General features: G+C 40.1%; 1 protein-coding gene across 3 annotated transcripts in view; it reads left to right on the top strand.

Moving 5' to 3' along the window:
• SGCE (sarcoglycan epsilon) overlaps window positions 1-23,321 on the top strand; it is a 49,244-nt gene that overhangs the window by 17,972 nt on the left and 7,951 nt on the right. For all 3 annotated transcript variants that reach the window (XM_032234743.1, XM_032234740.1, XM_032234741.1), the window contains exons 3-9: window positions 19-176; window positions 962-1,034; window positions 2,521-2,719; window positions 11,281-11,443; window positions 16,998-17,209; window positions 18,089-18,115; window positions 22,350-22,538. In XM_032234743.1, coding sequence (XP_032090634.1) covers window positions 19-176; window positions 962-1,034; window positions 2,521-2,719; window positions 11,281-11,443; window positions 16,998-17,209; window positions 18,089-18,115; window positions 22,350-22,538 — 1,021 coding nt within the window. The remainder of the gene's footprint in view (window positions 1-18; window positions 177-961; window positions 1,035-2,520; window positions 2,720-11,280; window positions 11,444-16,997; window positions 17,210-18,088; window positions 18,116-22,349; window positions 22,539-23,321) is intronic.

Genomic DNA, 23,321 nt, shown 5'->3' with positions numbered 1-23,321 from the left:
CTGTCTCTGTTTATCCAGGTGAGATAAACAATGATCCCATAACATTTAATACGAACCTAATGGGTTACCCTGATAGACCTGGCTGGTTGCGTTACATCCAAAGAACACCGTATAGTGATGGTGTGCTGTACGGGTCACCAACTATAGAAAACATGGGCAAGCCAACTATCATTGAGGTACTTAACTTTGCAGAATGTTTATTTTTTGAAAAAATGCATGCACAGGGACACGGTAGCTCAGTGGCTAAGACGCTGAACTTGTCGATCAGAAAGGTTGGCAGTTCGGTGGTTCGAATCCCTAGTGCCGCATAATGGAATGAGCTCCCAGATTCTGCCAACCTAGCGATTCGAAAGCATGTAGAAAATGCAAGTAAAAAAATAGGGAACAGCATTGGTGGGAAGGTAACAGTGTTCCGTGCACCTTTGGTGGCACATGACCACAGAGAACATTTTCAGACTTGTGATGGCTCTTTGGCTTTGAAACGGAGATGAGCACTGCCCCCTAGAGTCGGGAACGACTAGCACGTATGTGTGAGGGGAACTTTTTCCTTTTTAATGGGTTACCTTGAGAGACCTGGCTGGTTGCATTATATCCAAAGAATACCATGTAATGTTGGTGTGCTCTATGGGTCACCAACTATAGAAAACATGGGCAAGCAACTATCATTGAGATGTTTACTTTACAGAATGTTTATTTTAAAAAAATGTATGTTGACAGAAACATCCATCAGTACTGGAATGCCCCATAGTTCTCAAAATTTCGTTAGTCACATTATAACTGAAAGGAAAGTAGATTACCCCTGATATAACTTGTTCTGTGATTTTCTGTTTTTCAGTAAAAGAAGATTAAACAAAAACACTTATTTGCAACAAATTTAAGATAACCATTATTATTGTTTACCATATTATCCTTTAAAACATTTAATAATTAGTTACCATTTTATTTTTTCCCCCATTATTAGATCACTGCTTATAACAGACGTACCTTTGAGACAGCAAGACATAATTTAATTATTAATATAATGTCAGCAGAAGGTATGTCCTCAAGACTTATCTCAGCATTTTGGAAGATTCAGTTGATAAATAATATAAATCATTTAAGTTTTACTAAAATAATTTAAGGCAAAAGTAATGGGAAAAGGGTATTGGAAACTGTATGTTGTCAAATCATATACCGTATTTTTTGGAGTATAAGATGCACCGGAGTATAAGACTCAGCAAGGTTTTGAAGAGGAAATTAAAAAAAAAATTTTTTTTTGCACTCTACAAACCTCCCCAAAACGGCCCACTTTTCATGAAAAGGGCATGAATAGCCCTTAGGAGGCTTGCAAAGTGCTCCTGGAAGGTGGGGGTGGATGGGTAAAAACAAGCAAAAAATTGCCCATTTTTTGTGAAAATGGGCCCATTTTTTTGTCAAAAAAAGGGCACGGATAGCCTTTAGGAAGCTTATAGAGTGCTGCTGGGGGCTAGAGGGGGGGATATTGGCCGTTTTTCGTTCATTTCTGCCTTCCCTAGCCTCCAGGAGCTCTCTGAAAGCCTTCTAAAAGCTATGCAGGACCATTTTGGTGAAAGGAGTGGAGTTTCAGGAGGCAAAACTGTTGCATTCAGTGTATAAGACTCACCCAGATTTTCAACCTCTTTTTTGAGGGAAAAAAGGTGCATCTTATACTCCAAAAAATGTGATAATCATAGCTCTGAAATATTATCATTGATGGTATCAGTTTATATTTGCACAGAATTTTTATGCATTTATATCCCTCCTTCATTATTTTTATAAATAACTCAAGGTGGTGAACATGTCTAATACTCTTTCTTCCTCTTATTTTTCCCACAACCACAACCCCATGTGGTAGGTTGGGTTAAGAGAGAGTGACTGATTCCTTTCAAAGTTGAATGTGCTCTGGTTGGTTACATCTAAATTGTACAAGTCATGACCTATTATTAAATGAGAATGATGTAGTGATCTTTCAGTTTTGGAGCAAAAGCAGTGCACGAAAGGTGCCAGCACAGATAATCAATCAGTGGGATGTAGCATTCTGGGTCCTTATAATCACACTTAAAAGACTGGGCCTTTCTTAGGCATGTTTACATTTATTCATGCAGATTAAAAACATAGTACTGCTATACATATATCCTTAAATTCATTTAGTGATCATTTGAAATTACAATGCTATTGGGAAAAGTGACATATGACATTTTTCCACATTTATGACCATTGCAGCATCCCCATGGTCATGATCAAAATTTGGATGCTTGGCAACTGATTCATATTTATGATGATTGCAGTGCCCCAGGTTCATATTTTGCAACTTTCTGACAGGCAAAGGCAATGGGTTATCTTTGCCTGCAGTGATTCACTTAATAACTGTGACAAGAAAGATCGTAGAATAGGTCAAAACTCACTTAAATGTGTTGCTTAACAACACAAATTTTGGGCTGAATTTATGATTTACTAGTCCGTCTCTTTTAGTAAATTTGAAAAGGGTCTAAGACACATTTACTTTTTTTTTTTTGCAATTAGATCTTCTTTTACCATATCAAGCAGAATTCTTCATTAAAAACATGAATGTAGAGGAAATGTTGGCCAGTGAGGTTCTTGGAGACTTCCTTGGAGCGGTGAAAAACGTATGGCAGCCTGAGCGCCTGAATGCTATAAACATCACATCAGCTCTTGATAGGGGAGGCAGAGTGCCCCTTCCTATTAATGACATGAAAGAAGGGTAAGAAGTTATATTTCTGCAATAGCAATTATTTATTAAGTAGTTTAGTATCTATTTTTTTTTAAAAAAACAGTAAAAAACTGGTGACATCTGGACAAATGAATAATTAATTCTTGTTTTGTGAGTCTAATCCATCTCTCTGCTAGAAGGAATTATTCTTTCAAACTTGAGGATGAAGGAAGGAAAGAACTGATGATTTTAGTTTTGATTAGATGATGTTTTTGCCTTGACATGATGCCTAGAATGACCACTTCAAGCGGTTTTTAACCATCTATGTCAAGACAAATATTACTAATTCTCCCCAGTTTGAATTCCTATGCAGAGTTCTGCCTCCAATCCATAGTTCGTTGTGTTAAAAAAAAAGCTATCTGCTTACTGAGAGTGGATGCGGTGGCTCAATGGCTAAGATGCTGAGCTTGTCGATCGAAAGGTTGGCAGTTTGGCAGTTCAAATCTCTAGTGCCGTGTAACAGAGTGAGCTCCCGTTACTTGCCCCAGCTTCTGCCAACCTAGCATATAAAAATGCAAGTAGAAAAATAGGGACCATCTTTGATGGGAAGGTAACAGTGTTCCGTCACCGGTGTTTAGTCATGCCGGCCAAATGACCAGGGAGACATCTTCGGACAGTGCTTGCTTTTCGGTTTTGAAACAGAGTCAACTAGCCAGGGACAACTAGCACGTATGTGCAAGAGAAACTTGTACCTGTACCTTTAATATAATTTATTTTTGCAACTTCTTAATAGGGAAGGCTAGGAAGAGAAATAACTTCAGAGATCAGTAGTTCTGCCTTGTCCTTAAATTGTCCATTATTTAATTTATTATTCATTGTGTAAATCAGTGTCTCTCAACCTTAGGCACTGTTTAGATCTGTGGAGTTGAACCATGACTGGTGAAGTTCTGGGAGTTGAAGTCTAGTCATCTTAAGATGGCTGACATTCAGAAACACTGTTATAGATTATTAGAATCTCCTATTTATAATGAATGTTAATCTCGATCCTTAAATTGTAATCACCCTTCCAGTCAGTCTCCCACTTGCAGCCCTGTAGATAGACAGCAGGAACATGAAGTGTGAAGAGAGAAACAGATAAATGTCCCCACAGTCACATTTTGTTGCTTAAATTCTTTTTGGAGAATTTCCTTCCCTAATTGTGTTCTCTTGTGAAAAGAGCTGAATACTTTTTGATCCTTTTTTAGGTTCTTTTACTTACCATCTATGCATTAATTTTCTTTGTCTTCTTTTTTTTTTTTTTAGATTAATTCCAAAATTACTTGTGTTTGCTAAAAAAACAGATTTTTAAATTCAATTTAATTTTACTTACTGTATTTTTCGGACATAGAAATGTTGGTACATCTTATACACCAATACAGCCATTTTTGGCCACCCAAAGCCCTGCCCCACATCCCAATTTTGTGGAAAATGGACAAAAAAGGGCCATTTTCTTGCAAAAATGAGCATTTTTACCTTTCCCCCACCCCCAGAAGCCCTCTGCAGGCTTCAGCAGGACTGGGGGAAGGAAAAAATGCCCATTTTGATAAACAAACGGTTGAAAAACAGGCTGTTTTTGCCTTCCCCCACCTCCCAGAAGCACTCTGCAGGCTTCAGCAGGGCTGTGGGAAGGGAAAAATGTCTCCGCTTTGATAAAGAATGGGGTGCTTTTGTCTTACGCCAGCCCTGCTGAAGCTTGCAGAGTGCTCCTGGGGCCGGAGAGGACCAAAACTTTTTTTTTCTTACTTACTTTTCTTACTTAATTTGAAATCTTGGTGCTTCTTATATACCGGTGCGTCTTATAGTCTGAAAAATACGGTAATCCTCTTCATTTAATTGCCACTTCCACAAATCATTCAGATTTTCTTGTTAATTATTTGAAACTAAATACTGGAGTGGAGGCAGTGTTGGGATTCAAATTTTTTTATTATCGGTTCTGTTGGTATGTCTTTGTGGGTGTGGCATGTCTTTATGGGTGTAGCAGGGGAAGGATACTGCAAAATCCCCATTCCCTCTCTTTTATGTATTGAGTGGATGGAAACGCAGGAGCCATGGATAGCCAGTAAGATGGTCTTTATTATTACAGAAGTAAGATAACCACGATTCAAGGTTTCACAAAACACGCCCAGTATTTATAGTAATTGTAACAATCACATTAATCAATCAGGGCCAGGTACTGCACAGCAACTGCTGATGCAGTACCTTAGCCAATCAGGGAAGATTAGCAGTTAAGGAAGGCCAGCAACAGCCTCTGTTGCGTCCTAGCCAATCAGGCCGCAGCAGAGCAGCTGCTGGCCCGTTTGCAAGTCTCCTAATACATAACACCCCTTCCCCCCCAGATCTGCGCAAGCTTGGCTAAAGAGCATGCGCAGACGATCTCGGACCAGGCCTCTTCGTTGTAGATGGATTTGGAGAGGTGGTGACTGTTTGATGGGGGGGGGGGGGGAACACATAGGATCATAACAAGGAGCTTTGAACGTTCCAGAACATTGTAAGAACATTAACTCATTTTAATCAGTTTGTCTGTGTGTTACATTTGCGTGTGTGTGTGTAACATTTAACTTCTCCTTTCCCCCAGTTAATTCACATTTCAAGCACAGTTAAATTCATTCACTTCTCCCTTTCCCCCAGTTAATTCACATTTCAAGCACAGTTAAATTCATTCACTTCTCCTTTCCCCCAGTTAATGCATTCTACATTCCCTCTGCATACTCTATTTTTACTTTTAATTCACATTACCCCATTTTAGCAAATTTCTCATTCCCCTTTCCCCCTTTTTCTACGCATGCCCACAAAACCCCATTGAAAACCCTCCGATCCTGGGCTGTAAGCCACATGGAGGAGTCCAAAGAAAAAAAAACTGTTGGTGAGGTCTTTTGAACAGTTTCTGTCCACGGGGGTGGGGGGGGTGGCTTCTTAGATGCCGGAGGCTAGGTGGACCGAGCGGCTTTGTGGATTGGCTTTTGCTCGATCGGCATGCAGGCAGGTTGAAGAGATTAGCAGCTTTTCTAGGAGGTTTGGAAACGGAGGCAGCGCCTTGGAGGCGGATGAGATGGGGAGGCATGTGTATTGGCGATCAGAGTCAGCACAGCAATTTGAAGCGATTGAGAACGGAGCTAGTGAGTTGAGGTTGGAGAGGTTTGAGTGAGGAGCCAGGCGCTGGGCTTGTTCCTGGTGGCGGCTTCGGGCGTCCTGTGGCTCCTCGGGCTTCGCTTTTGTTCGGAAGTCTGTGAGCGGGAGCAGAGGCACACGAACTTTGAAATTTTGGGAGGAGTAGAGACACGCTGGTGGCAAGGCTTCAGAAGGGATGGCGGCCCTGGCAAACAGGCAGAGGCTCTCCCTGGGCGGCTGGGTTGAGGAACATAGAGAGCGGCCGGCTCGGGAGGCGGAGGCGGATGAGAGCCGGCAGGGCAGCGGCAGGGCAGCGAGGAGGTCCGGCGGGAGGAAAAAGCTGGCAGGATTCGCAGGAAGGCAGTGGCTCCTCGCATTGGAGGCAGGCAGTGGAGGCAGAAGGCAGGCAGACGGTGGCCTGGTTTCTCGGGCTGCTCGCGGCGTCGGGAACAGCAAGACTTCGGCGGCAGGTAGAGGCAGCTCTTCGGAAGGCAGCGAGGATTTGCAGGCAGGCTGCGGAGGCAAGGCGTTGAGCTCTTCGCGGCAGGAAGGATTGGCTTGAACGGGAAGCAGCAGGCGGCTTCTGAGCGGAAAGTTAGGGTTGCTCCTTGGTAGGCAAGCTTCACAGGCAGGCTGAGTGGCCAGATCGCGAAGCAGTTTGTGCTATCGGGACAGCTGGCTGGATCCGTGAGGTGCACGGAAAACCCAACGACTTCGGGCCCAGGCAGTTCCGGCCGAGGTTGGCTTCCGCAAATTGAAGCTTCTCATTGGCTGGATACTGCTGTAGCTGGGCGCATGCTGGCCTTGGGGTCCGGCAGGTCCTTCACGGGCTCTTCTCCGCGGTTGAGCCTCGCGGTCCATTGCTCGTCCTTGCGCATCAGCGGCGCTCCGTCCGAGGTGAGCGCGGGACACCCCCTCGGGCAGACGGAGGCCGCGTCTGAGCGATGCCAAGTTGGCGGAGACGCTGGCAGGCTCCAACGGCGGTGGCTACGGCTGCTGCTGCTGCTGGAAGGTAGCCTCTGGAGTTGTGCGAAGGTAGCTCGGGTAGCCTCTGGAGTTGTGCGAGGTAGAGGTGGCTGCGACTGGCTGTTTTTCCCTGTTCCAGGCCCTGCGGGAATCGCGTATCCCACCTTCGTCGCCAGTTTTATGTATTGGGTGGATGGAAACGCAGGAGCCATGGATAGCCAGTAAGATGGTCTTTATTATTACAGAAGTAAGATAACCACGATTCAAGGTTTCACAAAACACGCCCAGTATTTATAGTAATTGTAACAATCACATTAACCAATCAGGGCCAGGTACTGCACAGCAACTGCTGATGCAGTACCTTAGCCAATCAGGGAAGATTAGCAGTTAAGGAAGGCCAGCAACAGCCTCTGTTGCGTCCTAGCCAATCAGGCCGCAGCAGAGCAGCTGCTGGCCCGTTTGCAAGTCTCCTAATACATAACACTCTCCATCCCACTAACCTGCTTTCCAGCTCAATTCTGCTGTTTAGGGCAACAAAAGATCAGCTGAGAGACTGGGAGGCAACGGAGGTGGATCCAGCCTATATGCTGCTTCTTCGAACTACTCAAAATTTCTGCTACCAGTTCTCCAGAACCTGTCAGAACTGGCTGAATACCACCTCTGAGTGGAGGATATCTGACTTGCTGTCTTTGGGCTTTGTAATCAATATCCCTGTTTCATTTGGGTCCTACTGATAGGAATTTGTGTGTACTACAGGTGTTAATATGATAGGTAGAGACAGTCAAAATGCCTAGAGGAAGCAAGGCATAGTAAAAACATATTTCTCAAAATCTTTCTCTCTTATGTTTAAATGCTGCAGTTAAGGATTTGCTTTTAAAGCACGGTTTTTATGGGACTTTGATAAAAAATTCCTCGGTTGGTTGTTATGTAACAATTTAGATAGATTGTTATACAAGGCTCTTTTGCAGTTTCACTCACATTGTAAATATTTCCCCCGATTAATTTGTAAAACACATCTCTACAATGTTTTTCCTTGCATATCTAGATTATAGGGTGTGTGTGAATCTAGTCGTTGGACCAATTGGTCATATCTTTTATTCATATTTTAAAAAAAATAATTTTGAATAGAAACAGAGCTGGACCCCCTCCAGAAGGTAACAGAATAGAATAACAGAGTTGGAAGGGACCTTGGAAGTCTTCTAGTTCAGCAATCCTCAACACCTTTGCGGCTTGGTGGCCCAGCTGGTGTGGGGACAGGCAAAGAGGACAGCTTGAGAAGCAGGCCTGCGCACATGTGATTTGATTTGACTTGCCAGTGTGACCTGATGTGCACTTGCAAAATGAGTGCATGTGCATGTTTGTGTACCAGCCCGCGGCCTGGTTGTGGGCTGAAGCCTGGGGATTGGGGACCTCTGTATTAGTCCATTCCCCTCCCCAGTCAGGAAACCTCAAAGCATTTCCGACAAATGGTTGTCAAATCTCTTCTTAAAAACTTTCACTGTTGAAGCATCCACAACTTCTGGAAGCAAATTGTTCCACTGATTAATTATTTTGTCAAGAATTTTTTCCTTAGTTCTAGGTTGGTTTCTCCTTGATTAGTTTCCATTTGTTGCTTCTTGTCCTGCCTTCAAGTGTTTTGGACAATAGGTTGATCTTCTGTTCTTTGTGACAATCCCTTAGATATTGGAATACTGTTGTCATGTAGCCCCTAGTCCTTCTTTTCATTAAGCTAGATATATACCGTATTTTTCAGAGTATAAGACGCACCTTTTTCATTCAAAAAAGGTGAAAATCTAGGTGCGTCTTATACATTTAATACAGCATTTTTAGCCTACCGAAACCCCGCCCTCTTTGCAAAAACGGATGTGCAGATGGTTTGGGAGGCTTGCAAAGTGCTCCTGGTGGCTGGGGAGGATAAAAATGAGCAAAAAATGGGCCATTTTTGCTTGTTTTTGCTCCCCCAGCCCCCAGGAGCACTTTACAAGCTTCCCAAAGCTTTGCATGCTCTTTTGTTTGCAAAAAACAGACCATCGTTTGCTTGTTTTTGGCCCCTTTAGCCCCCAGGAACACTCTATAAGCCACCCAAAACTCTGCATGCCCCCCTTTTTTTTGGCAAAAAATGGGCTGTTTTTGCAAAAAAAAAAGGATCATTTTTGCTCGTTTTTGGTCCCCCCTTGCATTCTACAAGCCTCCCAAAGCTCCCCATGCCCTTTTTTGTGTGTGTGCAAGAAATGAGATGTGCAGAGGGTATGGAGGCATGCAGAGTGCAAAACCTTTTTTAAAAAATTACTTCCTCAAAATCATTATGCGTCTTATACTCCACTGCGTCTTATAGTCCAAAAAATATGGTATCCAATTCCAGTAATTGTTCTATTTATGTTTTAACTTCCAGTCACCTAATCATTTATGTTGCTCTTCTCTGTATTCTTTCATGAGTCTCAACATCTTTTTTACATCATGGCGTCCAAAACTGGATGCAATATTACAAGTGTGGTCTTACCAAGACATTATAAAGTGGCATAAACACTTCATGTGATCTTGATTGTATCCCTCTGTTAATGCAGCTTAGGATTTTATTGGGTTTTTTTTGGCTTGAATTAAGTGATTGTCCACTTAGATCTCTTTTGTTGTTGTTAAACCCCAACTTTTGGCATCTCTTACCATAAGCCATACTGGCTGAAATAGATAGGACAGATTCTTGACAGCCAAAAATCCCTACCACTAATTGAGAAGGAGGAGATGGTCTTTCAGTAGAACGAAATATATTATGATTATGATGCTAGACTAAGACTAGAAAAAGAAAGATTCAGGCCATTTGTCGCCTTGGACATATGCTGGTTAGCTTTAACTACTCTCTTAAAGCCCAATCTGTCTCACAGAGATGTAAGGAAATTTACTTTACTTCATTTACTTTATTACTTTATTTGTATGCCGCCCTTTTCCCTGAGGGGACCCAGGGCGGCTCACAATTCAAGGGGAGGGAAGGACAAACAAGTTACAAACATGAAGACAATACATCGTTAAAAAGCGCAACAGTCATACTATTCGAGTGGAGTTGAAGTCTTTACCCCAGGCCTGTCGGGACAGCCAGGTTTTAAGGGCTACGCGGAAGGTCTGGAGGGTGGTGAGGGTACGAATCTCCACGGGGAGTTCGTTCCAAAGGGTCGGAGCAGCCACCGAGAAGGCTCTCCTCCGGGTAGTTGCCAGTCGACATTGACCGGCTGATGGGATTCGGAGGAGGCCTAATCTATGGGATCTTATTGGCCTAGTGGAGGTAGGAAATCCCTATGAAATCTATCTTGAGATTCATATATGAAGTTACAGTAGGATAAAACAACAAAAACATGTTTCTTTTATCTAACTAGAGAGATTCTAAAGCCCGTTTCTGCCCCTCCGTGTTAAAAATTCTATGGGAAGGTGGGAGGTGGCATAGTAGGAGGCTAGAATAGATCTATAGATGTTTGTGGAAGAGCAGATGTAGGAGAAAATTAGCATTCCACTAGGCCCAAGAATGGAGTAATCTTTTATCTACATAAAATTGCACCCATATTTTAAGTAGGAAGGAACTAATAAAAGAGAACAAAATATACCATGAAGATTATAGAAAAATCCAGGTATTTTTCCAGTTTCCCAATCTGCATGAGCATGTTTGAGCACTTCAAAAGTTAGAACTGATCTCCTAAAGGCTTTTATTTAGTAGGTAAAAATCCAGCATGTGCAATATAATTCTCTTGTTTCCTTTCATCTTTAAGATCATGTCTGCAAAGAAAAGGGCAAATTATATGCTTTCACACTTGATTTCCAAAGAAATCAATAATAAACAGGCAAATGCCGTTGGATTTCACTCACAGTGTTTTGATGTATTCCTGGCATTTCTATCCTACATTGATACTTTCTGGTGCAAGTACTTGAAAGCTACTCTATTATTTGAAGATGTTGAAAACAGGCTGAGAAATAGAAACTTAACATGGAACAGTAATAACAAACCTCAAACTTAAATCAGTTAATATTTTTATTTTTGCAAGCATGGCTTACTTTGACTCCTAAATAATGAGTTTTTAGCAGAATATTAACAGAATAACAAAATAACAGAATTGGAAAGGATATTACAGGTCTTCTAGTCCAAGCCTCTTCTCAAGCAGGAAACCCTATACCATTTCAGACAAATGGTGGTCCAATCTCTTCTTTAATACCTTTAAAATATATATTTTTAAACAATGTTTTTATTTATCTATCTTTAGAAAAATCTATATTTGCTGCCAGAGAGTATTTTGCAAAGCATGTTATTATTTAGTTTACATATTTTATGTGCTTGGATTTAATAAAACTACATTCTTATGCTCCTATTATTAATCTTGTATAAATAACTTGAATTAAACAACAGTAGTAAATTGCTAAAATTGGAACCCGTTTTCATTCACAGAAAGGAAATAAAACAAATGATTAATTAAAAAAATTGTCAATGACCATCCTAAAACTGTTTCCACTTCTTTTTGCAGTGTCTATGTTATGGTTGGTGCAGATGTTACATTCTCCTCCTGCTTACGAGAAGTAGAAAACCCACAAAATCAGCTGAGGTGCAGTCAAGAAATGGAACCTATAATAACTTGTGATAAAAAGTTCCGTACTCAGTTTCACATAGATTGGTGTAAAATTTCTTTGGTGAGTTATTGAATGGAGGTTATTGAATGAACATAGCTGTTCAAGGTTTAAACTATTATGTAGTTAATTTCATGGGATGGGCATAATTTCTGTCACTTGCAGTCTTAATGTCTGTAGAGATTCTCAGCCATCCAGTCATGGTTGTCTCTCTACAGTCTTTTAGTTATACAATTTGGGATGAACACCCTTGAATGGTGTGGGAGTTGGAATGGATTTCCAGAGGGGAAAAAATTGCAGACTACAGGAACCAGGAGTACTACTCAGGTGACCCTGAGGAGACAGATAGACCTCCAAGTGCTTCAAGGACCCTCTAAAAGGATGCAAATGATCTGTCTGCAAGGAATATAAATCCTTCCATTCCCCACTATCTTTTCAGAGGTGAAGACACATCTTGAATGAGAAGCGAAGCATCTTCAAAAGAAAAAAATACAAGAAAGTCTTAATGCTCTGCAATGTCCCTGCTTGGAAAATGTGTAGTGCTTGTCCCCAGGATGCCATTTTGTGACTGATGAAAATCTAACTTACTGAAGAAAACTAAACTGTGATTTGTTCTTGTTAATTCTGTGGGTATTGGGCATTTTTATGTTCTTTTCAGTCATATCTGATTCTTAGAGACTGCCTGAACAAGTCCCTGCTTGGAAAGATTTTTCATAAGTATTTCCATTGCCTCCTTTCAAGGCTGAGAAAAAGGTCACCCAGGTGGCCTTGTATCCCAGGCAGGAACTAGAATTCACTGATTTTTAGCCTGATGCCTTAACCCAGGGGTGTCAAACTCAGTTTTATTGAGGGTCGTATCGGGGTTGGTTTGACATTGGGGGAGGCAGGGCGAAGATAGGTGTGGCTAAGTTGATGTCACTTGTGTTGGGGTCGCCTGTGGAGGCCCAAGCGCTCTGCCGCAAAAGCGGGATCCTGAGTTCCGTTTTAGGCTGTGACAGTTTCCTTCAACTCTCTGCCAATGAAAATGGAGCTCGGGAGGGCTGGCCATGTCCCCCCCCGCCCCTCAAGCTCTGTTTTCTCTGGCAGAGGCACTGTGGGCTGGTCCCTTGCTGTTTCCAAGGTAGTCTGGTGGGCCAGATCTAAGCACCGCAGGCTGGATCCAGCTCGTGGGTCTTGAGTATGAAAAAATATGCTAAATGATAGCCAGTATGGTGGTGTGGTTAAGGCAGGGGTGTCATACTCAAGACACACCTGCCTTAACCACTACACCAAACTGGCTATTGTTTAGCATACTGTTTCATTATTTGCATCTTTGCCTTTAACCAGTTTCCCTAATAGAACTGAAACAGATTTTAAATTTGGATAATAAATGGCTTTGATGCACAGTCCTTGAAAGCAATCAGAGAAAAATAATTGTAAATAGACACATGAATGTAGAGTAATTTTCAAAATTCCTTCCTAGCATCTCCAGTACAGATACAATATTGTTGTCAGGATCACCCAGCCTCTTTTAGCTTATTATACAGGGATTCTGACAGTTATCATCAAAACATAAATAGAGATGAATGGAATAGATAATACAGTAATTAGACTAACGGTGTGAGTTGGCATAAACCAGCTCTTTATGTCCTTACACTTATTTACAAATAAGTTATTATTTAAAGAATAGCCTTTGCTTTTTTATAATCAGAAAATTACCGTTAGTAGCACTTTTAGCAGGATTTGTAATGTATTTTTCTATTGGTCAAAGAAGAGACAAGATACACTGTTGGTACAACATATTTTAAAAGTTATATATATATATATAGACATCCACAAATTGAGGCTGATTCCAATAACTTAATTGCCATTCGGTTTTCTTAGCAAAAATATGGAAGAGGCTTCCCATTGCTTTCTGAAGTTTTTCTTCTTCCTAATTTGTTTAAAGCCTTGTAAGTTTCCTTGTTGCCTTTTTTGCAAGTACTGAACAGATTCAATACTGATAAGGTTTTGGAGATCAGCCAAAATCAGCTATGTTCAAGAATTTTGGATAAAGTTTGAATCTGGTCTAATCTGGTCTAATCTAAGGCTTTATTATAGATAGTCTTTAAATGGGAACAGAATTTTTTTTTGCTAAACAAGATAGTTGTTAAATAAGTTGTGCACAATTTTATGATCTTTTTTGCCATGATAAACAAATCACTGCAGTTTTTCCAGTAAATCAGGTAGTCATTAAGTAAATCTGGCTTCGCTCACTGACTTGCTTGTCAGAAACTGTCTGGAAAGGTTACAAATTATAATCAAATTACCTTGTGACCCTGCAATTCTCGTAAATACATTCTAGTTGCCAAGTGCCCAAATTTTGATCATATGGTCCATGGGGATGCTGTAACAGTCATAAGTGTGAGGACCAGCCATAAGTCACTTTTTTCACCACCATTGTAATTTTGGTCGCTAATGAATGATTCTTAGTTGAGGACTACCTGTATATCCTGTTCATATTTATCTGTGATTGGGTAATATACACATTGATCAAAAGGAATTAACACTTTTTAAATTGTAGCAGTGCTGCCATCACATGCGATTTTAATGGCTTGTAAACCAATTATTTGAATCTATAGAAATTATAATATCTAAACCCCTGCAAAGCCACCCTTGAGAGGTAAACATTCAATTTGAGCAGATAAATTGACAAACATGCTGTCAGCGTTCCAAATATGCAGAATTAATAGTTAGGCTTATATACCGCTTCATAGGGCTTTCAGCCCTCTCTAAGCGGTTTACAGAGTCAGCATATTGCCCCCAACAACAATCTGGGTCCTCATTTTACCCACCTCGGAAGGATGGAAGGCTGAGTCAACCTTGAGCCTGGTGGGATTTGAACAGCCAAACTGCTGAACTGCAGTGCTGCATTTTAACCACTGTGCCACCTCGGCTCTTAAATCTGAGTCCGAGGCAGAGCTATCCTTAAAATTCCAATTTAATAAAACAGATCTGTGGAATCCCAATTCTGAACACTTCCTGGGATTCATGAAAATTCATGATCTTATCCCCACACCCATAAATCCATCTCATGGTCCAATCTTCTTCGGCCATGCTGGCATCTCCACCCAGCTGCTTCCGGTCGGGTGTAGAGGTGCGGAGACAAAAGATGACCTTGGTCTTCTAGAAAAGAATGACAACAACATATTCCACAATTCTACTCTTTTCTATTCCTCCCTCCCAACTACTACACTAATGAAACAGCAGAGTGAAATAATAGAAAGTGTGGCAGGCCAAAGATCCTAAAAGGAACATAACTACAGGCCTGACACATGCTACTGTACATATTTCTCGAGAAGATGTGTGCTTTTGTCAGCATTATTGAGTCAAGGTTGACTTAGCCCTTCATCCTTCCAAGGTCAGTAAAATGAGGATCCAGATTGTTGGGGCAATTTGCTGACTCTGTAAACCACTTACAGAGGGCTGGAAAGCTCTCTATATAAGTCTAAATGCTATTGCTGTTGCTACTGGAGCATTTTCTTTCATCAGCTACATGGGACCGCAATAAAATCGTGCTGAGAGTCTACAAGAGCTTTTTTTACAATCTCCTTATTTTGCAAGGCTAAGCTCAGCTTTTTAGAAAGTGTGTTTGCATCCTTAAGGATAATAGATAATAGGGAACGGAAGCCTAGGAATTCTTCCTTTGCACCCATTTGTAGGTAGAGGAACCGAATCAGAATAACAGAATAAAAGTTGGAAGGTTTTCTAATCTAACCCGCTTGTCTAGCAGGAGTCCCTATTTCAGACAAGCAGTTGTCCAACGTGTTCTTAAAAAGCTGCAGTAGTGGGTTCCTACCGGTTCTGACTGGTTCAGCCGAACTGGTAGTGGTTTGGTGGCTTGGGTCGCTGGAAGCGGCAGCGATCTAGGCCTGCCATGCCCCCAACTGTTTCTCCAGGTACCGTCATCTTGTTTTTTGCTTCTGCACATGTGCAGAACAATTTTTACTGTACTGTGCATACAGCGTGCATCAAGTGCGCATATAGGGCATGCCCACCCCTGGATAGAAGGCAAGTTCCACTGAATACTTGTCAGGTACTCTTTATTTCTAGGATGGCCTTGGTCAGTTTCTGTAAAATTGTTTCTTATACTGCTTTCAGGCACTTTGGAGAATAGATTGCCTTCTTTTTTGTGGCAGCCCCTTTGATATTGGAAGGCTGCTATTATGTCACCCCTAGTCCTTCTTTTCATTAAATTAGACATACCCAATTCCTGCAACAATACTTCATATATTAGCCTCCAGTCCCCTAATCATCTTTCTTGCTCTTTGCCCTCTTTCTAGAGTTTCAGCAGCATCTTATATTGTGATGACCAAAATTGATGCAATAGTCCAAGTATAGTCTTCCCAAGGCATTATAAAATGGTACTAATGCTTGATTCTATCCCTCAATCAAGAGCAATTGTTTCATGCAGTGTGGGCAATGTTTAGCAAAAGCCATTGTATTTGTAAGCCGGGATAGTTTTGTTGTTGCAGTAGAGTTTCTAACAATTGACTAGCATGTTTTTAAATTACACACATAGGGAGTGATCACACATAATGTTAAGATTATTTATAAATCATAATGTATTCAACAAGTCATGATATCCTTACTTGTACATTAAGTTAAAAACAAACTACACTATAACTTAAATATAAGGGTTAATAAGGCTATGCAATCCAGAAATCTAAACAGAGTAATCAGCATGGTGCAGAGATGAAGGTGATGGGTTGGCATTAGAGACACTAGACGCAAGTCCATCTCGGGGCCAGTCATTCTTTGTCAGCCCCTCAATTCATAGGGTTGACATGTAGAAAAATAAGAGGAGTGAGCTTTTTATTTGTTGCCTAGTGCTTCCAAATTTTTAAAAAAACCAGGATATAAATGTAAGAAATAGAATAACTTTAAATACATTGAAACCAAATCTTGTTCACTTCTACTATATGAGCCACAAGGAAAAGAGAACAGAAAAAAACTCTGCTCTGATACCTTGTGTCAGTGGTGGAATACTACCGGTACGCCTTGCTATGGGTGTACCGATGCCTGCTGGAAGCACCAGATACCGTTCCGGTATGGTATTCCGGAGGCCTGCCTGCCGTCCTTACCTGTATTTCAGCCGGTCGGGGCTTATGCATACAGAGTGTACAGCACCTGTGCGATGCTCCACTGAGCAGCTGGAGCGTCACGGGCAGTAAGTACGCATGTGCATGTTGTGCTGCAATGGGATCCGGAACCCACAACTGCCTTGCGTGTATATGTTTCATGCAACACTTCCAAACATATTTGTAGTTTTGTCTCCAGTAAAATTATTTTTTATACTGTTGGGTCAAACTATGAGTTCTATAGAGTATTTCATTTTCTTGTACAAATGATCTTTGAGCCTCATGAAAAGTATTTATAAGAAAACTGGTTCAGTAAACTGATTTCTTACAATATTTTTATTGGACCTTATGCTGTATATTAAAGTAATTGGGTAGATTACAGTGTCTTATTGTGGCATCAACATTATTAAAGTTGAGAAATTAAGATTTTGTAATAAGCAAATGTATATATTTGTTAAGTTATTGCTTGCATGTTTTTCTAAAGAAGTCTAAAATGCTTTTTGTACTTTTGGTATCAGGTTGATAAAACACAGCACATTTCTACTTATCAAGAAGTGATCCGTGGCGAAGGCATATTACCAGATGGTGGCGAATATAAGCCACCTTCTGAGAACCTGAAAAGCAGAGATTATTATTCAGACTTCCTCATTACTTTGGCAGTTCCCTCTGCGGTTGCCCTGGTGCTTTTTCTAATACTTGCTTATATTATGTGCTGCCGGCGGGAAGGAGTGTGAGTACTTTGAAGCATTAATATGTGACTGTGCATTCTTGTACATTTCTACACACGCAAAAAGATTTTTAGGTTCAACTTAATTCAGTTCATGAAAACAGTGCTTCATATTTTCTAAAACGTGGGCTAAAATGAAATTTCTACCATTATATTTCAAGCTAGCAATCTTAATTCGTTAAGAAATTACAAACCAAGGAATTCTTCTTTTTTTTAAAAAAAGAAAGTTAACTTGTCTCATTTAGAATTAAAAGTAGGAAAAAGGTCTTTCTAATAATTAAAATAAACATTCTTGACATTGTGAACTGAATTTTAGGACAATAAAACCCAAAGAAAGCATTACTGAAAAAGCAGCAAGCAACATATCAAATCCATTTTTTATTACAGTCATAAGAAAACAAGCATAGTCCTCTTCCATTTTACATGCCCATGTTCTGGGGACCTTTGAGTCCATCATCTGTCCTGCATATTCACGTGTTTATATCTGTGTTATTCTTCTTTTTCATTTCTTTCTATGCCTTCACTCATGCCTTCTCATAAAGTTGTGGTAAATGCTCCTAAAGGACATGGACCAGGTTATGGTTCAAGCTTTTTGTATGAAGGCAGAAGCTCACAGATGCAAACCTAGCTAAAGTGTTCTGTGAAGGGCAGTTACTTCTGGTCCCACAGCTGAAAAGAACCTTCTGTTTGAGGATAGCTTGGCTGCTGGGACAGCCCTTTGGAGCCAATTTCTGGCTCTTTTCTTATGGCTTTTTTGGATCACAATCCTGTTGTAATAAAAGCCAGCATTTCCATATCATTCCCTATTTCCATCAGCACTTAGATTTAATGTTCCAAATATCAATGCTATTATTTAATTCATAACTTTTGTTTTATTTTTAGGGAAAAGAGAAACATGCAAACACCAGAGTAAGTGTCTTCTTCTTTCCTGTTATTTTCTCCCATCTTTTAATTTAAGCATTTCCTAGGAGCTTCTCATGCTTCATATACATGTATACCATTTCATCCTCATTATCTTGTCCTTCATTGCCAAGTTAGCTGCTTTGGAAAAAAAATACTTATAAGGAGTTGAATAGGGCAAAATAAAAAGGGCTAACATTAATAATAAAATAGATTAAAACCAAAATTTGTACTTCTGGATTTTGAAAGGATTAAATCCATATCTAAAGGTAGTTCTTCAACAATCTGATGTCTTGCAGATCTGCTGAACTATAATTCCAAAATTCCTACTGAGCATCCTCTTGTTAACTGAGACTTTTGGGACTATAATTCTATCCTATCTGTAAAGTACTTCCTTTTGATAAATATTCATAGGATAATTAAAAGATTAAAATTCTGATTTGTGAAAGGAGTATCTTAAGTTCAGAACGTTTGTTTTCTGAATAAGGAGCCAAATAATTATAAAACTGAAAGCAGTAATATATGAGCTTGATTATACAGAGTTCCTTCAGTGGAATAGATTTCTGATACTTAAGAACAGGAGAGGGAAATTCTGATCTTCATAGTGTTGCCAAATTATGAATTCCTGGACCTCAAGCAAGATGGTCCAAGCTGGGAGCTGTATTACAACAACATCTAAAAGGATATGGATTGCTCATCCATCCAAAACAAGAGGATTTGTTACCTTTTCAGTGTTGCTAAATATATCTAGTGTTACCAATGCTGGCTGTGGATGATGGAAACTTTAATTCAATAATGTATGAAGGGCTACAGTTTTATAATGGTAGTTCTATAGCACAAATAGGCTAAACAGACATGTAAATTATATTGAATCTATAAAGTTTTTCATATATAGTACTGTGCAAAAGTTGTAGGCAGGTGTGAAAAAATTCTATAAATAAAGAATGCTTTCAGAAATATAAATAATGATTGTTTATTTGTGTCAATTTTCAAAATGCAAAGTGAGCGAACAAAAGAAAAATCTAAAACAAATCAATATTGGTGTGACTATCCTTTGACTTCAAAACAGCAGCAATTCTTCTAGGTACACTTGCACCCAGTTTTTGAAGGAACTCGGCTGGTAGGTTGTTCCAAACATCTTGGAGAACTAACCACAGATCTTCTGTGGATGTAGGCTTTCTCACATCCTTCTGTCTCTTCATGTAATCCCAGACACACTCAATGATGTTGAGATAAGGGCTCTGTGGGGGCCATGCCATCACTTCCAGGACTACTTCTTCTTTACACTGAACATAGTTCTTAATGACTTTGGCTGTATGCTTGGGGTCGTTGTCCTGCTGCAGAATAAATTTGGGACCAATCATATGCCTCCCTGATGGATAAGTATCTGCCTGTATTTCTCAGCATTGAGAACACCATTAATCCTGACCAAATCTCCAACTCCATTTGCAGAAATGTAGCCCCAAACGTTCAAGGAACCTCCACCATGCTTCACTGTTGCCTGCAGACACTCATTATTGTACCGCTCTCCAGCCCTTTGACAAACAAACTGCCTTCTGCTACAGCCAAATAGTTCAAATTTTGACCCATCAGTCCAGAGCACCTGCTGCCATTTTTCTGCACCCCAGTACCTATGTTTTTCGTGCATACTTTAGTCAATTGGCCTTGTTCCCAGGTCGGAGGTATGGCTTTTTGGCTGCAACTCTTCCATGAAGACCACTTCTGGCCAGACTTCTCCGGACAGTAGATGGATGTACTTGGATCCCACTGTTTTCTGCCAGTTCTGAGCTGATGGCACTGCTGGACATCTTCTGATTTTGAAGGGTAATAAGCTTGATGTGTATTTCATCTGCTGCACTGAGTTTCCTTGGCCAACCACTGGGTCTACAATTCTCAACATTTCCCGTTTCTTTGTGCTTCTTCAAAAGAGCTTGAACAGCACATCTTGAAACCCCAGTCTGCTTTGAAATCTTTGTCTGGCAGAGACCTTGTTGATGCAGTATAACTACCTTGTGTCTTGTTGCTGTGCTCAATCTTGCCATGACATGAAACTGTCTTTCACAACCTCACCTTGATAGCAGAGTTTGGCTGTTCCTCACCCAGTTTTAAGTCTCCTACACAGCGGTTTCTGTTTCGGTTCATGACTGGGTTTCAACCTACGTGTGACACTGATGATCATTAGCACCTGTTTGGATATAATTGGTTGATCATACACCAGACTATAATCCTGCAAAGTCCCTGACTTTGTGCAAGTGTACCTATGAGAATTGATGCTGGTTTGACGGCAAAAGGTAGTAACACCAAATATTGATTTGATTTAGATATTTTTTTTTGTTTGCTCACTTTGCATTTTGAAAATTGACAAAAATAAACAATCATTATTTATATTTCTGGAAGATTCTTTGTTTACAGCATTTTTTCACGCTTGCCTACAACTTTTGCACAGTACTGTAATTAGAAGTAAAGTCAAACTAGAAAGAACGTCAATTGTGGGACTGAATTTTAATAGGTTCTAAATATCAGCTGTGTATGTTTATGGCAGCTCTTCATTTTATTAATTTTCCAGTGTTTTGACTCTCAGAAAGGCTGCCTTTGGTATTGGTGGAAATTTCTTCCCTGAAACAAATTTCAGCTGGTTTTGAAAGAGGGAAATATTAACCATAATGATCTAAAGAAATAATCACTATATATTGTTATCTAATTATGATCCACTCTTTGTTGTATGGGAAAAAGGTATCCCAAATGCAGTAAACTTCAGATCATCTTTTAATTCCTATTGAGGAACTGGGAATAAGATTGAATGGACTGGATGAAATTTTGCAGGTTTTATATAGCCTTTCTTTCTCTTTCTTTCTTTCTTTCTTTCTTTCTTTCTTTCTTTCTTTCTTTCTTTCTTTCTTTCTCTTTCCTTCCTTCCATTCTTTTCTTTTCCTTTTCCTTTTTCCTCTTTCCTTCCTTCCCTCCCTCCCCCTATTTCTTTCTTTCTTTCATCTCTGTCTCTCTCTCTCCTTCTACCTACCTACCTACCTACCTACCTACTTACCTACTCTATCTTGTTTGAAGCATATAAAAAATTTACTGAATATTATTTTGGTATAAGGTAGTCCTTATTTAGTGACTATCCTTTTAACTGTTTGCAGTTATCACAGTGATGAAAAAGTAACTCTACAACCAATCCTTGCATTTGCAACCTTCACAGGTCTATAAAACAAAGGAAACCTGAAGTAAGATCATAAGCATAGTTTCACTTAGGTTGTTTCACTTAATGACTTAGGTTGTTTCACTTAATGACTGAAAGACAATTGCTAAATGAGAACTGTCTTTCTCAGTAGGGTTATATCTCTGTACTATTAAAACAATAGTGTCTGTTTGATAGTTTGCAACCTTTCCTAAAACACTGCATCATTGGGCAAAACTTTGCCTACAAGGTTTTGAGCTAACTAACAGAATGCAGGGACCTATTACTCCCAAAGTAATAAAACTCAGGAATTTTGTTGCTGTATCGATGCTGCTGCACTGCTGCTATTCAGGGCTACCACAGCCCATTGTCAGCTGCTATCATGGGAGAGTCATTTTCACTATTCGCTGGCAGTTTCCCATAAGTCCATGGGGCCCCAGAAGGAACTGGTGGGATTGTCAACACTCCTTGCCACCTTCCCTATCAGACACTTTACTTGTGGCAAGCTTGTAGAAGAAAGTCAATGAAGAAATGGTGCATCCTCAACCAGTCCCTCTTTGTTTGCATATGCTTCCTCCCCACCCCCACACTCCTTGGTCCCTTCACCATGTGGCAGCAGCCCCCTACCTGCTTGCAGAGAAGAAAAGGTAGATGGAGAGAAGAAAAAGAGGGAAAAAGGAAGCAAAGGAATAGGGAGAAAGATGGGGAGAGAAAAAAGGAAACCAGATTTCCAATGTCAACTGATAAATTCCTGCAAGAAAGCTCAGTCAAGAAGCCGACAGGAAGTTGGAAGTTTCCACTGAATTTTTACCTGCCTATGATCTTTTTCTTTGTTTTCGTAAGGAAATGAAATCATGAGACAATTGTGCCCTGTGTGTGTGTGTGTGTGTGTGTGTGCACGCACGCCTGTGTGTAACATTTCCCCCCCAAAATAACATTCAATAATTTTTTATATAGATCATATCTTTTGAATTTATTTGACAATAATTTGTTTGAGATTATTTTTTTGCATTATTTTCATTATGATAAGGCCTGTTTTAAAAAAAATGTTTCCTTTTTATCTAGTATTCAGCTGGTCCATCACAGTGCCATTCAGAAATCCACAAAAGAACTCCGGGAGATGGCAAAAAACAGGGAGATAGCATGGCCACTCTCGACACTTCCTGTTTTTCACCCAGTCACTGGTGAGATTGTACCACCTGTTCACCCAGACAATTATGACAATACTAGCATGCCGCTGATGCAAACACAACAGTAAGTATCAATATAGATTGCTTGAAGAGAGGTGTTTTAATTGAATTTTGATAGACATCTGCTAAGCTTTTTAACTACAAAACTATGGTAATATTACTTTATAAGACAAAGTCTTCAGCCTAGTTGTGGTCCTAGAGTTGTTGAGATTACATTCTCAGAATGTTGTCTGAGATTCTGAATTTTATTTCCAGCTCTTGTAGAATGCACAGAAGATGGGAAAGCCACGTAGAACAATTTCAGCTATCCATGCAGAACACATTCTTGTAATTTATTTGTTTGTTTCTGAAAAAAATTATTACAGTTACAATTGACATTGTTACTCAGTTAAAAGGACCTCAAACATTTAGTTATCTAATTTCATTCTTTTATGAAAGTGCTTTGTATCCTTCTCTGTACAGGGACATAGGCCATTCTCTTGTTATCATTTCTGGGATAGTTATTGCTCTCCCTATGCTGAAGCAAATGGAGAATGTTTCTTCCCAAAGAGAAACAAGCAATCTTTCTCTGTGTAATGGACTAAATTATGTTACTTTTTAGGACCATAGAACAGATGACTTCAGGTGTTGGGCCCTCTGTGACCTAACGGGCAAGAGGCTCATGAGTTCCTACTTTAAGACATCATTTATAGCTGAAGAACTGAATGTCTCTCAGAGATACTTCCAGGGATGAGAAATGGATTACATATGCCCTCTTCCAGTTTTCCTAATATTGCCCTATAGTATCTTATATTTTGATAATATCATATTCAGATAAATCATATTTGCCATCACTAAAATATACTAT

This window comes from Thamnophis elegans, chromosome Z, assembly GCF_009769535.1.
Source record: "Thamnophis elegans isolate rThaEle1 chromosome Z, rThaEle1.pri, whole genome shotgun sequence".
Classification (NCBI taxonomy): Eukaryota; Metazoa; Chordata; class Lepidosauria; order Squamata; family Colubridae; genus Thamnophis; species Thamnophis elegans.
Note: the sequence above shows the minus strand (reverse complement) of the source record. Positions and strands in the feature narration are given on the sequence as shown.